Source organism: Hylaeus anthracinus, unplaced genomic scaffold (assembly GCF_026225885.1).
Source record: "Hylaeus anthracinus isolate JK02 unplaced genomic scaffold, UHH_iyHylAnth1.0_haploid 12000, whole genome shotgun sequence".
Taxonomy (NCBI): Eukaryota; Metazoa; Arthropoda; class Insecta; order Hymenoptera; family Colletidae; genus Hylaeus; species Hylaeus anthracinus.
The window spans coordinates 9330474-9347758 of NW_026534347.1; the positions used below are offsets into that span (position 1 = coordinate 9330474).

Genomic DNA, 17285 nt, shown 5'->3' on the forward strand with positions numbered 1-17285 from the left:
CGTTACTTCTCATTCCTTGGCAACGTCGTCAAATGAGCCGACGCTATCCCGGAATCTCGTGGCTGGAGAGCGTTTGCTTAAGGAGGGCATTTATCTCGCTCCCCTTAGGCAGCGGCTGGAGCATTACGGAAACGAGGAGAAATTTTCGCACTTTGTTCTTATCTTCGGCGGAACGCTTACCCTTTTAAGGCATAGCGTTATATTTCCAACCGCTAAAAACGACCGGAAAAGTTGGACCACCCTTTGCACGGGCTGACGACGACCGACGACCTCGAGAATAAAAAAGTTTTTGTCCACCCACGCCGGGAGGGCGGAAGCCGTGCGAAAAAGTGGCGGTGGTCCGTTTCGTTAGCAAACGAAAAAGCGTGGAACCGCTGCGGCGATTTGATTAGGCCGAAAATGCGGTCTAAAGGCCGCGTAAGGCCTTTTCAAATGCTCCATCCGACCATTTCAACACGTTTTATTAATTACGCTCTAGGAAGGCAAAAGTGAGAGGACTGGATGTCGATATGATTGTTGACATGCCATAACTCTTGGTGGGAACTTGGATACTATTTTTTATAAACGTGGAGTGTTAATGCTGTTAATATTTACCAAATTTTATTTTTATTGCAAGTTTCCTTATTGTACTTCTTTTGGATACACAGAGTTTGATTATTTCGATTATTTTTTAAAAATGCTATATTACTTTTATAAACACTCATCGTGATTTTTCAGTAGAATTATAAAACATTCTTGATCGGACAATTTATATTAAACGTCTAAACAAATTTTTATCTCCAATTTCATTTTATTAGGTTGTCCCGAATGTTTCTTTCGCGAGTTGCACTCAATTATTTTTTATGTTGTAACAGTAATGGAGCAAAATGAATCGTGCACAATTCAGTAATGAAACATAAAACATAAAATAATGTGCATGTATTACTTATTAATAAAGCGAAAGAAACTTTTCGGACAACCTAATACTTACATGAAATCAGCCTGACGTACATTTAAAAAAGAAGGAGTAATATTCACCAGGTATCATTTAAATGTTGACACAAAATGTGTGATCAGTCCCGCGGTACGCGACGATGTACTCTGTGCAATTGTTTCGCGTCGTATAAAAAATATTGCGTTTCCCTACGGCACGTTACACTGAATGTACGTCTGGCCTTCCCATCCTTCGATGGAGGCCAACGAGCGCGGGGCATTATTGCGTTTTATTGCCTCGTTCTGTATCCTACAGTTTCCCGGAGCCAGACATCGCGTAACGTAGAAATATGAAACTTGTCGACGACAGGATATTAGAATGCATCGATCGATGAACACCGCTCGCAGAAAAGGGATTTACGTTTCAAATTGTGAACCGATGGTCGGGACACGATTATTTTCGTTTAACACAATGATATCGGAAATCACGAGAAACGAATCGATGGCTACCGGACTACCGGCCGTTTATTTTTTTTGTTAACTGGGGAGAAAAAATCGAACTGCAACGTTTTAATGGGAATACAGTGAAAATTTGGATCTAGCAAGGGGTCAATATTTTTTAAATTATTGTTAGAGACATGGTTTTAAAATTTGAGATACTTTAGTTAATCCTAATTTTATTATACTTCCTTTAAATTTTTTTTTTTTATATATAGTTTTATTTTTCGTCGCATCTACTGCTTGGTAATTAAGAACGGATTTAATTTGATTTCTGTTTGATTAGTGAAATTATATATTATTGTAGAATTTACTGCCCTTGAGATCCTTTAGAATTTTTGTTTAATAGAAAATTAACAATTTCTTTGTATGTACATACACTTTCCAATCAAAATTTCTCTTACTAATCAAATTTCAAACTCCGTCGTACAACTCTGATACAAAAACAAACATATCAAAATCAACAATAAAAATGTTTACATTACAAAAGCTAAAACCTGAAATGCACTCGTCAATACACATCCATCAAAAATATACTTCTACCCTCTTCATCGTCATCTACCACCAGTCGAATCTACTACAATTCTTCGTTCCCCGATGTTCTACCATTTCACCCTCAAAAAAATCGATGAAACTTCGTAAACAGAAGACGTAAGATCCGCCATACCGAAAGAAGTAAAAGTCCTTCGAGTAGGAAACCGTTTGTGCAAACTGCGGTCCGAACGAAGAGAAACAAAAGCGGAATAGAGAGAGAGGGAAAGAGAAGGAGAGAGAGGGGGGAGAGAGGGAGAGGGGGTAGAGGGGGGAGAGGAGAGGGGGAGGGGGAGAGGGGAGAGAGAGGGGGGAAAGGGGATCGGGGGAAAGAAAGCAAAAGTAGAACAAAACTTACCATCTTTCCTCTGTCTCCTCCAGGGCAAGGTACCGTGAATACTCTCGACGTCGGAGATATCGCTTCCGAGCAGTTGCCTGAGCTCCGCGTCCGCGCGATCCTCTTTCGTCCTGAATTTGCCAACCTGTAACGATCAGAGGAGACACAAGGTTCACGGATGCGACCGTCGCTCGAACGATATCGCAGAAATGAAAACGGAGACAAGCGTGATATTAATGCAACGGTAGGCAAGAAAAGAAATTGATTCCCCGTTCCCTCTGTCCTCCCCGCCCCCCGCCCCACACCGCCCCTAACGGCAGGAAAAAAAAAGCAATTTATTCCCCTCGCCGCGGGGCGGCCGGGAGAGGAAAAGAGGGATCCGCGCACCATAATGCCCTTCACGCTCCGATAACTGTATTTGATGAGAGCAGCTAGCGATTTTCAGCAGCCACGGGACCGTTGAGAAATACGAGACCCCCGCGTGTAACTCACCTCTGTGATCATCTTCCCCCTGGTCTTATTTCTTTCACGGTGATTGGCTTTTTTCTCGAGCTGCTGTATCACCCGCTCGCGGGTGGTTCTGTACTCCAACGCGAATTCGGACACGACACGGCAGAACTCGTTCGGCTTCGTATCCTGCACCCTGTGCAGGGGTATGCCCAGCCAGAGGATGAATTTGTGGAATCGATTTATGATTCGCCTGTGCACGATCCCCAGCACGATTATCCGCTCGGCGCAGTCCGCCAGGAAGTCGGACATTCTGGTTCAAACAGAGAAGGGAAACGCGTATTAAATTGAGCGGATCTGGTTTGTTTTTCAAGAAATTCAGACGAAAGCAGATCTTTGTCGTAGCTGTTGAAATTTTTTATAATTATATCGAGTTATTTACGCGAGACTAATGTACTTTTTATTAATATTAGAAGTGAAGATTTTCCATAATTTTACATTCGAGGGTGCAGATACTGTGCAATTTTTTTCATAGACTGACTTCTTTTTGTACTTCTCAAAAGATATACATCTTGAAAATGTGATGTTCCAGTTTGATTTTTTTGCGTTTGTTTTAGGATGATCCGGTGACAAGTTTACCGTGTCAATAATGATAAAAGAAGACTTCCATCTGGCTATTATTAGTGAAACAAATTATTAAAAATAATCAAAAAAAATTTTATTAGTTTAACGTTCTACTATTATGTATGTAAATGTTAACATTCCATAGTTACTTGCAATGTGAAATAAAAATTCTTAAGAAAAATATTTCTTTCTCTCCCTCATACGAAAACAACTTTTAAAAAACTTCTGACGCCTCTTTTAGAAACCTTCCACTTCGCAATCGTCTCAAAACAAAACCTGAATCCCTTACAACTTTTTACCAGTATTAATCTGGTAATTCTTAAAATGGACAAGCTCCTCTACGTCCAGTCGTCAATTGTCACCCATGAATATCACCTCGAGTCCTCGAGTTACTACAGGTTACTCGAGAGATTGATCACGAATGCCAATGTTTTACATAAAAAATTCCCATTAGTCTCGCGTCGAGTGGTCCTCGGTAGCAGCGGGGCAGGCGATCGCTTAAACGAGTTTCGGGCAAAAACGAATTAACCCGGCTGGCATTTGGGACGTCCCGTTACACTTAATCAACGCGGGCACGCGAGAAGCGGCAATATTAACGAGACGTTGCACCGTTAAACAAAATATCGCCCCAGTATATCTGTGTTGGGATAACAGCGTGCATCGAAGGTGGGGGGCCTCCCAACAGGATATGAAGCGCTACTCGTGCGGCTGCTACTTACTGACGCCTCTCGCCTCGTCGTTGCAATTAAGTACGAGATTTGCCAGGTCTCAGGCACCCAGGCATTGTTCTCGCTGACGGTGAACTGTAAATACGATTAAACGGGTCGTAACGCATGCTGGGGGAACAAAGGATTTCGCAGCGCGAAATAGGCAACGTTAACGATGTCCCAACCGGGCCGCGGTAATTTATAAAACGCCTGGGACTAATTGCTGATTGAAAACTCGATTCTTGGTGTTGCGGTGCCTTCTTATCGATGGACCTCGAATGTATGAATATGATAAATAAATGTAGGAACGAATGGGAATCACGCATATTACTGAAATAAAAATTCCTATTTTTAAATCATTCATATACAAGTGAAACAAAAATTCTAAAGCAAGACGAAAGAGTAGAAAAAATCATAAGCTACATAATCCCAGGATTCAACAACCTTAAATTATAATAAGATAATTCTCATTACTTCTTACTCACCCATCAAGAGAAACTTATCGCCATAATGGCTGACTAAGATAAGGGCTAAAAGGCGGCGAGCAGCTTCGGAGATCTACCGAGGAAGTTCGATGTAGAATCGGGATAAGGCGGAATAAAATTTAAAAAATAAAAAGGAACGAGGAGAAAAAGTTAAAGGGATCGTAGCAGGAAGCTGGACCGAGGGAGGGAAGAAATACGGTTTCGGTAATTAATGGTGGCGCCATTTGGAGCGGCGCCAGTTTTCGTCGTTGGGAAAAAAAGTCTGTCGCGAGTTTATCGAACATCGCTCGAATCTTCCGAATTTCGCGGTCGAAACTTAGCGGAGGAAAGTTCCCGTGGGCTCCGATGGCGACCAGAGACACGGTCCGTTCGGATTGGCTGCAATCTAGCGTCGGAACAGATACGATTTCGACTGGTACTTACTTGACTTTCATCATCGTGGACCCGTCGTGTTTCGCGATGAGCTTCAGATGGTCCCAGGACGCTTTGCACTCGCTCTCCAGTTTCCCGATGTTAGACGCCAGCTCGTCGAAGTCGATCTTCGACGCCCTCGTCACGGCACCGATCTAAACGACATTCGCATCGGCCACGATTACGACTCCAACGAATCGCCATTTTCGAATATAGACAGTTCTCGTTGAGTTTACGCGATAAATAGTTTGATTTTGCATTGGAATACGTGTAGATAACGCGAGAAAGAGCTTTTCTCTGTTGTTTATTTTATGTAAAATGACCATTGGATTGGTGATGTTCGTGTCTTGGTAATTAAAGCGATATTGTCCTCAAAGAAATGTATTTACTCGATTACCTTTTCAAGTAAAGTATTGAATTTTATTTTTAACCTTCAGTTTTGTAAATTAAAACAGAGATAAATTAATTTATAACTTTGGAAAGAATGAAAGAGGTAAATCTTGAAGATACTATCGCTGATATTCGATTGTGAAGGGTTGAAATTTCATCTAAAAATTCGCGTAAATGTCATCGCCTGATCGCGACAAGAAGTTCCTAAAAAAAAAAAAAAAAAAAAAAAAAAGAAAGAAAGAAACTCCAAACACATCGCGCCTCGCAGCAAACAGCAATACAATTCGTACGAGGATTCGCGCGCCTTCCAATTAAACTGCAGCCAGAATTAAGCGCGTGGCGGGCACAATTTCACGGAACAGGGTTCGCAACAGTGGCCCCCCCCCCCCCCCCACCGAAGAAGTTGCCCGTTAACAGGAACTTCTGGTCGCGATTTCGCAAATGCAACCCCGGTTATTCCGTCTTGCGGCGCGGGCGAAACTAAAGTTTTATCCGCTCCCTTCGAAGTATGCTCTCTCACCTCCGAATAGAGATCCGTGGAATCCGGAAACTTCTCCATCACCATGTGGCAAAGGTGATGAAGCAGGGAGTGCTTGTGAACCGTATCCTTTACTTCAGGTACTTTGGCGAGGTATTCCAGCTGAAAGCCCTTCACCTGAAAAAGACCGCGGACGTGTCAGCGTTACGGGGACGCCTAGGAAACGTGGACTAACTTCTACGTTTCACAGTCTCAGCCTTTCGGTTCGGACGCTTGTAGCCACTTCCAGGAGTAACATAATTGTCGCGAAAAAACCACGGAATCGATATCACTTCTCAGTCGATGGGGACGGTCATTCGAATTCACGTCAGGTAACGTTCGAAACTTTCCGATGATTTTTATTAGTCGAATTTCAATTGAATGTTTCCTCAGTAGTGAATAAACATGACCAAGAATAATTCATTAAAATAGAATTCTGTATGCGTAACAAATACCGAATAAATACGACGAAGAATAATTTATTGTAACAGAATTTTGTTGAATTTATGTATAACGACAAGTAATTTATTTCAATCCAACGACATTTAGTTAAAAGACAAATAAATGCTCCCATGAATAATTTACGTTTCCGAGCATTATTTAATATACACAATATAAAACTTCTAAACCCCCAAGACATCTAAATTAAAAAATGTCCATTTCAGATAAATTATTCCAAATAAAACCGTATTTTAATTTTTATCTCTGCAATACGTCTAAATAACCTGTAGTGGCAGAAACAATTTTTCAATTAAATAAATATCAATTCCATTCGTCGATCACTATACATCAATGATTAAAAACAACAAAAGCGCATAAATTATTCCTACGTGGTTTTCTGTGTCAAGTGAAAATATTCCACAAAAAATTCGAGCATCGGTAACCGTTTCGTCGAATTCAAAAGAAATACTCGACTGGAGTAGCAAATTTCTTTCGAGCACGGCCACTTTTTTGCCAATTTCCTGCGAGACACGAGGAAAGAGCTGAGCTCACGTCAGCTGCGAACTCCGTCGGCCACACAAGTTCGATAAATGAGCGTGGCGTGTAAAAACACACCTAACAACGCCGTGAAGGAGAGATGAGAAATGATTAGTCGCGCGGTCGCGAAGAGCCGTTGCGGTTAATACAGTCGAACGATGACGAATGAAAAGTAATCGTCCCGCAACGAATCAGAATCGCAACTATCTTGCACGAATGTTCGCGTGAGTGCGCCATTTTTATGCATTTAATGTTGCGTGCCTAGTTGCATTCCAAGGGATATTGTTTCTTTTCATCAATTTCGAGGCAATTTTCATAACTTTTTTCCAGTTGAAGTACACAAGCTTGCTTCGTGCAACTTTGCACGTGTATATATTTATAATGAAACATTTATTTGGAAATATCGAACATATCATATGACTGATTGTATATACACAAGATTATCTAAAATTTTCAACCGTCCTGCTCAATTTGTTTTTAAGTTACAATATCCTACGTCAGGTCAAACAGAACGAGCCAAACATGTTATGGCGATAAAATATTAATAATACAATTACACTGTTTTGAAGACAAGACATACTTTCATGTGAATTTTGATTCTTTATCTACATCTGTAAAGATTTGACTTTTCATAAACACCCCCTCTCTAATAATAATCATTAATAATTTAGACCACTGACAAGTTTCTTATCTCGAATCTGCATCTTGTATCCCACACAAAATTCTTTAATTTTCCTCCTGTCTAACTTGAATTTAAATAAACTAATAACCACTACTCTCGATTCAAGTATTAATAAGAAAGCAGCTCGCATGTCCAGCTTTTTGGAGCACAACAAACGACGAGAATCACGCTCGCCTTCACTAGCGTGAAGGTGCTAACTGCGACGAGAATCGTTTACCGACACGGGATCGTTATCTCGACAAAACCGACGCGATAGGCCCAACGGTTTCTGTTTTCGAGGAAAGATGGCAGCCAGCCAACCGCCGGGACCAACACGGCGTTGCTCGTCCCTTTTTTCTTCAGTGCCATCGACTAACGGTTACACGAAAATTATCGACGTCGATGGATATCGATTCCGCGCGAACGGTGACTCAGACGGACGGATTAAGCGGATATCATTTGGCTGGCATTCAATTACCTACCTCATTTCCGTTGAGGAATATCCCGATCGAAAGGAGCGTGCTCAGAATCCCGCGGAACGTTTTATTCACTCGCAGGGTCTCCATTCCCTGCTTTAGATCCATCAAAGGGTCCGCAATTTCCTGAAGTCACAAAAATTGGTCCCGATTATTTCTTTCGTTTTCGTGGATACATCGAATCGCCTCTGACGAATCTTTGGCTCGATTCAACATTTTCTTTGGAGATACGAAGCTCCCTTCGAAAAGGGCCACGAAATAATTTAGAGAGTTGTTACTTCTTTTATGCTATTTATTCAAAGAGGGTGAATAGCTTAAAATGTTCAAATAAAGTGCGAACAATTTAGTGACATTTTGAAGTTTAGATTGGAGTTATCCTTGGATCGACAATTATTTAAATTGAAATTGGAATCTAATTAAATATTGGCACTTATCAAAATTTTAAATAAAAGACACGTATAAACAACATTGTACACTCTTTCAATGGGAACTAGAATTTTAATAACACACAATAATAATATAAATTCACATAATACGATATTTTACATTGACCAAATGAAAATATAATCAACCCTAAATATATACTTAATAATAAATCGCGATACGTCATCTACTATTCGGACAATTTTTTTCCACGAGCCGTACACATCAGGCAATTCCTCTCCGCGTGTTTGGTATGTTCTCGCCTAAGGGAATCGAATGGTACCAGCCGCTCGACGATAGCTAGCCGAGAACACCGCTAAGAATGAAACTCAGACGTCGTAAGGTTCGATAGGTAGATACGAAAATTCCCGATCCCGCGGTCAAAGTGTTTCACACCCTCGAGTTAGGCGCCAGTTCACGAAGGAAGTGATGCACGTTCGCTCGCAGCACGATCGTGTATCGGAATTCGCCGTGTTCCCAAGCGAAGAAATCGCGCGATTATGCGGGGAACGTTCCCGGGACTTCCTTCCTCGCATACCTGGCGTTGCTTCTTGTCGTGGCCACGACTATCTCCGCGGAATTCGAGACGAGATTCGTGAGAAATAACGGGCCAATTCGATCGCTATTACGCGTATTGGTATGCGACGACGCTTAATAGAATTTGCATGCGGAATGACACGCTGCTTCTCACGCGAAACTGCATTTACGTCACGTCGTTCGCTCGTTTGACAAGAAAAGTAACTCGGGTAAGATTTCGTCCCCTACCACTTTTTCATTTACATCTCGTTCGTGCGATTTCGATAAGAGGGAGTTCTCTAGGGGGAGTTCTAAATTGAACCGTAGGTATTTTCTTCGGTTTTATTATTTCTGACGAAGGGGTTTGAAAGTTTGCTGATTTTCATTTTCTGTGTAATTTTGTTAGGAATGTTAGAATTTAGAATATGTTCAAAGTGTTAATTTGTATATTTGTATCGTCGATGGTACATATATTTGGCTATTGATTTTTGAGTATAATTCTAAGAACATGATTGCATTCAAAAATTAAGAATTGATAGTTTAAATAAAGGTATGGAAAGAACAGGGACAAAAAAATTTATTAATTTAACCTTTGGTAGCTTTGGTGAATTGTATTCTAACATGATACCTAAGTAGGAAAAGAATATGTGATATTTTTAATAGTATTACGTTACACCCAGTTAGTTATACAAAACAGATGTCCTCTGTTTGATTAACAAAGTAGTCGTTATAATGTAGAAATCATCATTTGAAAACATATTTGTGCAAAATATATTTTCACAGATTGTTAGAGCTAGAATTAACGAAACGGAACAGTATTTCTTCTTTCTCCTTCAATCTCAAAAAATATCACATATGTAAAATAACCGATTCGACTATAACTCTCAAGTTCGTCAATAGTGAAATGCCCCAAGCAACAATAATTAAAATACAGAACCGACGAAGTTTCAGAACTATCTTCAAGAAATCATGCGCGAGATAAACCAGTCGTCTATAGCTATACTAAATTAGCATTTCTGTGAATGCGAGAGAACGAGGCTCGGGAATAGTTCGTCAATAGTTCGCAGTCTAATGGCGCGGTGACTTACCTTCTCCGAATTCTCGAAATCCAGCTTGAACGCCCAAAGTTTCAGCCTGGCGGGTAACTCCGAGATGGAGGCCAAAGTTAGAAGAAACTGCTCGGCCGATCCCAAAGGTAGGTCAGGATTGGCGGCCTGCGCCTCTTGTATCCTCGACCTCTCCTCCTCGGTCGGCAGCATCGTCAATAATTTCTATCGCGAAGGAGTCGAGGGAATGGAACGAACGAAGAAGAGAAACGAACAAGAAATTAGAGAAATCAGGAGAAAACCACCGAAAATATAGCGTACGTGGGTGTTAACAGAAGCTTAGGGCTAATCGTAAACCAAGGATCGTAACTACCATAAGCATTCTTTCGATTTGGGATGACAAACGAAATTGGGATCGTGACGTGTAATAAATTTTTGCATCGAGGAAGAAAATTAGGAAACGAGTGAGACAAATGTCAGAGATATATTTTGTCGACTTTGAGGTATATTTGGATTTTTATTTCATGAGGGATTTTAATTATGTATGGATCGTTGGTAGAGGTGTGCGAATACTTCTAAATTGATGAACTTGAATTAATCGAATTAGTTGGATTGATAGGAAAGATATAGATTGCTGGTTGTTCATTGTTTAATGAGTAATGTGCTATCAGGAGCCATTATCTGATTCTTCATGGTATAAACGAGGAAGTAAGATATTAATGGCTACAGCAGCGTTGTATAGGAGGTCTCATTGAAGACACATTCGTACTTCATAATAGACTTCAAAGCGTACATTTTGTTCAGTTAGGTATCCGCAATATTTGACCAAATTTGAATACCCATTCTATGATATTCGTGTGATAACGAGGAAGTCTATTATACTTAAATTGAATGTTCATGAGTATCTGCACACCTCTAATTCCAGTTTTAAGATGCTAATTAATGTGTACTATCAGTAAAATAGAATAAGGATTAAGAAACTTTTAGAAGATGATGAATTATTTTTGATGAAGTAAGTGAAATTTGATTATTAAATTATTAAATTTTAAGTAATAAGGAATCCTGCAAACATTAATTAATTCTAGTATTAATTCATCAAGTATCTAATCTTAATATTTTGACCATTGATGATAACCTCCTTCAGGAGAAAAATATTACACAAAATTTTTAATCTGTTTGTAGAACTTGTAAAATAATCATTAAAAAAAAAACGAAACAATAACTGAAACATCAAGATTAAATAGTTGAAATAAAATGTAACCATTGCAATAAACACAAAGCATTTACCTTCATAAGGATTTAATTTACATCATACTCAGAGCAACACTATTAACTTTACACAAAGAATATTCTTTATGTAAATAAAAGAATAAAAAACAAAAATAAATCTTCTTACCTCTATACCCTCCCTGTTCATAATGGTCGCATCCATTTTCAAGATCGCGGTCTTAATCGATCTCGGTGGCGGTAGTTTCGTCATTCCGATGTTGATGGCGTTCGACCTTTTATGGTTCAGCACGATTATCTCCTTATTCTTGTTCATCTCTTGTTGCTTCTACACGACGAAAAAATAAAAGTAATCGCACAATTACTCACTGTCGAACAATCGTCGAGGTAATTCAAAATGTTTCTCGTAACGCTATAACACTCAGAAATGGTGAATTTAATCGGGAGCGAACACCGTGCACGGGTGGTTCTCAAGCGAAAAGCACAATCGACCTTTCGAATGGTATATTTAATAACCAACCGGGGTATGAAATATTTATATTTCAAACTGACGGAAAACACAACTACAAAGAGAGGAAAACGCGATAATGTGTTCGTTGGTTCTTCTGCTGACTAATCGGCAGAAAGTAATATTATTTTCAGTCAAATGAAATTAGAGGAGTTCGAAAAAAATTATAAATAATAACGGAACATGATGCTACTGCAAACGTTGCAAAGAATAAATGAAAAGAGAAGGGAAATGGAAACTGATGAAAATTGTATGATTGGATAATAATAGGCAAACTAAAAGCAAATAGATACAAAGATTTTTTATTAAGAATTGTTAGTTCTCAAAAGCAAATTCTGTAGTTAGTTAGTGAGTACACCCTACAGCAAATGTAAAATATTAATAATAGAAACCACGATGTTAACAGACACATTCGACAAACAGCATTAAAATCCGTGTATATTAACGACAAGCACAAGATAGATGCCCACGAGGGTTGTAAGCTAATTCGGGATCAGGATAAACCGTCGTTAAGTGAAGTTAAGAAATTAGGACTCACCTCCTGTAAAATTCCAGCATGCCATTTCGTTCATTTTTCGTGCGAGCACCAAGAATATTGCAAATAATACAAGAAACAATTAGTCGTATTGCATTAAACCACCATCACCACCACCCCAACTACTATCCGCGTTTTATTAACCCGCGATCGCTATCGCGGGATATCGTTACAGTTACGGATCGCGTTAATTTACACCGTGTTATTGTTAAAGTTACTTCATTCGACTAACGGAGCCTGTAATATTATATTTAGATTGTAATCGTTCGTGCGTGTGATCGTCCGATGAAATCTCTCTGGCGAGGGCTCGTTTAATACTGTGTAGCACAAAGTTAAATAGTAGCATGAAAATTTAAAATCCCTTTGTAAGTAGCCTTACTTATAAGTAGCGTTATAAGTAGACTTATAAGAAAGGCTACCATAGATAAAAAGCTACTTAACGTGGAATTCTCCTATCCATGAAAAGTTCGTCTCAGTTTACGGTTGCTCCAATATTTAAACGCATTACACATTTTGTATTTTAGCAAAAAATATTATTTAGCATTTTAGTTTCATCATTTTTATTAAAAATTTTTCTTTTATAAGAATTTATATTGTAGTTTGACAGTGATGAATCCTTTAATAGAAAGAGTGGTAAGTAAGTTATAGCATGTGTATAATTAATTTTTTTTAAGTAGCTGTATATTATAGTTTAATAACAAGAAAACGTTTAATATTATTCCATTTATAGAATAATTCTATTAATAGAAAATTCCAATTTTTCTTCCAATTGTGACACTCTTCTATTGTCTTCGCACTCTACTTTTTATTAGCTCGTCCTTAAACGGTCAAAAATTAAAATTTCGTTTAGGATCGGAAGTAAATATAAATTATTTCATTCGCACTATTTCCCTCAAAATTTAAATAACGTACGACATTACTTTTGACGCGAGTAGAAGAGAATAGTGCAATAACATATCTTCTCGATAGCTTTAATGAGAACTTGCATGCAGTGCGGTGCTATTATAACGAGTTCATAAATAATGTAACAGTATCCTCCTCGTCGAAGAACAAGAAAAATCCCTCATTAGCGAGGCTCATAGTTATATGAATTCTATTTGTCTAATAAACCAATTTTAATTGGCATCCGCAATTCTTCCGAATGTAAATTATTCCTTTTCTTATCTGCAAAGTGATGCTGGCTCTTCTTCGTCATAAATATGAAAGTGGATGCAAAATCGTTCGTCTTAAGGATAATCGGTACCGATACAATAAGTTGTTGTTTAAGGAAGACTCATTGATACAGTCAGGAGCAAAAGTATTCTCTGTGGATCTTCAGCCATAAATTTTCAAGCAATTGGACATTATATAATGGTAATTGTATTTATTATTTTAGGAAGGTTAAAAGGTTAACAGGACAAAACGTTAAGTGTCAGAAAAATATATTTATACCTACGATCTAAAAATGTGGAAGCTAATGGTAATAACATCAAGGAAATGTAAATTTGTTTGTAAATACTTGTTAGAAATTAACGAAAGGTAGGACCAAACGTGAAGTGTCAATAAAATATATTTATACATATCACTTAAAGAATCAAAGAGATTTACAACTGTAATGTTTGCTCACTGAATATTATACCTTATAGAAGAGGTTGCATTGTATTTCTTATAATATATTTGACTAATCTTTATTAAATTATATATTAACATTCGAACTAATTAAACTGTGTTAAGATAATACTACGTATTTTCAGTAAATTACACTTTTCAAAAGTCCTTAACAAATACAATTAAAAATGTCCAACGTGCCTCTACTGACAAATACGTAAAACCAAATATCTTCCTAATTAAATGAACTCCGGCAAGATATACAATCGTCGGAAGAGACAATAAACCCAATCGTACGCCAGTGTCATCATTATCTAATTACAAGCACATTTTGACCTCCCTACATTCTATGCCAGCATGTCCATTGGTTCGTGACGATTTAGAACGTGGAACACGAACGAGCAAAGCCGATAAAACCGGCATGTAATTACAGGAGTAATTAGCGACAGACCGACCGTTCACGTGGAATCTCTGGGCAGCGACGATCGCTGAAGAATTTCCATCGGTTTTCACCGACCGAGGGAAAACCCGTACACGAGATAGGGACGTGGCGCTATTCGATATCGCCTCCGAGGAAGAATTAATGTGCGTGCGATATGACGAGCCACTCTGCCGTGAAAAAACGTGATTCTACTCGGCCCATCAACGCGAATCGTTCACCTGACGAGACGGAAGAAAGCGTCAAATTTCTCAGCCGAGGAAATCGTAAATGATTTCAGGCGAGGCGTGTTGCATGCTTATTTCCTTTGATGCTCCATGCGATATCGTTTCTCCTTCATGCGATTTCACCGAGTTATTCTTGTGGAAGGTACATGTTCTACAAACATATACGATTTATTAATTACGTGTAAACAAAATGCCAGTATGTATGCATTTATGATAAATTCAAATACAAGCATCATCATTTAAAGTACGATTCGACCTCTATCAGGTCGACAATTATCTCCGTCCAAATTTTTGGCCCAGAAATCGTTCCACTTCTGTCTCGTGTTTAGTTAATATTTTCAAGCGATTAAAACGTGGATATCCGTAATTGAAATGGAGGTTAATGTTTATTCGTCGCACGGTTGAAAAATTTTCACGGAAGGACGGTTGCCATTCGATGTCCGTTCCGTCACGGAAATTCGCGAATATTTTTTCACCGTCCTGTTGGAAAGCGTTAGACAAACAACCGAAAATGGAAATCTCTATCACGCTATAATGGAAATCTTTTGTGGAACGAGATTAATTAAAACGGACGGAAGACCCGTGAATGCGATGCAATCTTCCTACACACTCTCCAAAATGAAATTCTAAATTAGTTCTGAATTCTTCCATCATATTATAACACGGAGTAAACATTAAAAATTAATTTATCTTACACACTCTCCAAAATGAAATTTTAAATTAGTTCTGAATTCTTCCACTCTATTATAAGCTGGAATAAATTTCAAAAATTAATCGATATTACACACTCTTGAAATAGAAATTTTAAATTAATTCTGAATTCGTTCGTTCTACTATAACTCCGAATAAATATCAAAATTTTATTTGATCGAACTACATACCTTCGAAACAATGTTTTTGATATAGAGGAATTTTTGTTTAATCCTATATATATTTTTCGGAATTATTCATTCACACTAATCTCTCTTCACAACATGGTTTGTGAAACTAAACCGATGTTACAATAATTAATTTCTGTTACAACGATTTCTAAATTTTATAATATTGAAGATAACCCAAACCAGAATTAAGACCAGACTCCATTTCCTATTTCTATTTTTACTTCTACACCTCAATGATTCACCCTCATATGCCGCCATTGGTAAAGGAATAATAATTTCCTCGAGATGTTACTGATTTTATGGGGGCTCGCTTATCTCATGAATTTCTATTTACCGGAAAATTTACTCGATACCTCCACGATTCAACTCACCAGATGGATCTGCGAAAGACGAAATAGGAAAACGCGTGTGCACGTTTCCGTTCCTCGACGAAATTTATTCAATGAAACTCGATAACGCAAGATATACAATCGCGATGGTAACGACTTTTCAGGTTAATAAAAACTTGCAAGTTTAACAAATTTGTTAGAAACGTGCACCGCGCGATTTTAATGGCCAGCTAGTTCAATTTCAAGCGCGTTTTCTAACGAGCCCTTCTTCGTGCCAGGAGAATTTTTATAAAGGCGATAAATATCACTGACGTCTGCAGCGATAAATTTTCTCTGGGCTATCTTTTAGTCTGGATATTAGAAGAATGTAAAAACAGAGTGCCATTACTCCTAGTGATGATCGATGGCGGTATTCATAATTTTTTAATTAATTTGTGAATACGTTTCTTATAGGTGACAGGAATGTATAGTGAATAGTATTTAACGCAAATTATTATAAATCAATATACCGTGTATGTACATAAATTTCATCATTTGTAAATACTTATCAATTGTAATACAGTCAGTGTAATAAGTATTCATACAGGAACCATTCATTTTAAATTGGTTGCTGTACGAATACTTCTTACACTGACTGTATGTTTATGTACATATTTCATCTGTCTCCTCCAGGACAAGGTACTGTGAATACTCTCGTGAATACTATGAAACAAAAATGTGATCTTGAAATTCAATTTTGCGACAACTTTTGTTTACAAATCTTCATCGATTCGAAGATGTAGAATACGCCTATGCTTGCCAAGACCAAACATTTTTTTACACCCTGTATATTAAATATTTCGCATAAATTCAAAAATCAGATGGGTAGCAGTAGTTGAAGAATCGAGGATTCTTATAATTTGTCGTTTAAATCAACCAACAAAATGGAAAATAATTACGATATAATCCGACATATCCAGAGAAAATATTTTCAATGAAGACATTCCTTGTAGGTAAACGTGAAAGCTTCATCAACTGAGCGAAGACAGTTTCTTCCTTATTCCTTGAAAGCCTTATAATACACAACATGGAGGGTTGGGCGAACAGAAAGATAAAAAAGGGAGGCAACAGCGGAGGAAACTTAAATCCTTTGAGCTCGTTGACATTCGTAGCTGACCAACGGCGTAATATTTTCTGTTATTCCTTCGCGAAGTGGAGAAAGGAGAATGGAAGCCCTGCAGCACGGGGCTTCCCGCGCGTTAAAAAACTCCTTCACCCCCAAAGAAACTTCTCCATCCTTTTTAACTGTCTGCAAACAATCGCGTGATTCGAGCGAATATTAAACGCGACGAATATTTGAATAAACTTAACGCCAAGTTCCGCGGGAAATCACAAAATTCAACGCCTGCGTGAAAAAAGAATTGTTGCCCCGAGTTGCAAAGTTATTTGGGCAATGTAATTTTCATCCTTTTTAAGCCAGTAATTCTTAACCACTTCGAACACGGTCACGGTATGACTTTAAATATTTGATAATATGTAGGTCTGAAAAATATTTAACGTAGATGAAACAGAATTCTTGTACTTTAATATTAAGTTTGTTTTAATAATCCACAC

General features: G+C 38.3%; 1 protein-coding gene across 2 annotated transcripts in view; it reads right to left on the minus strand.

Annotated features, from left to right (window-relative positions):
- LOC128890146 (FH1/FH2 domain-containing protein 3) overlaps positions 1–17285 on the minus strand; it is a 256606-nt gene that overhangs the window by 23401 nt on the left and 215920 nt on the right. For both annotated transcript variants that reach the window (XM_054148384.1, XM_054148383.1), the window contains exons 11-17: positions 11356–11514; positions 10002–10184; positions 7981–8100; positions 5863–5997; positions 4965–5107; positions 2771–3038; positions 2300–2423 (exon numbers count right to left, since the gene is read on the minus strand). In XM_054148384.1, coding sequence (XP_054004359.1) covers positions 2300–2423; positions 2771–3038; positions 4965–5107; positions 5863–5997; positions 7981–8100; positions 10002–10184; positions 11356–11514 — 1132 coding nt within the window. The remainder of the gene's footprint in view (positions 1–2299; positions 2424–2770; positions 3039–4964; positions 5108–5862; positions 5998–7980; positions 8101–10001; positions 10185–11355; positions 11515–17285) is intronic.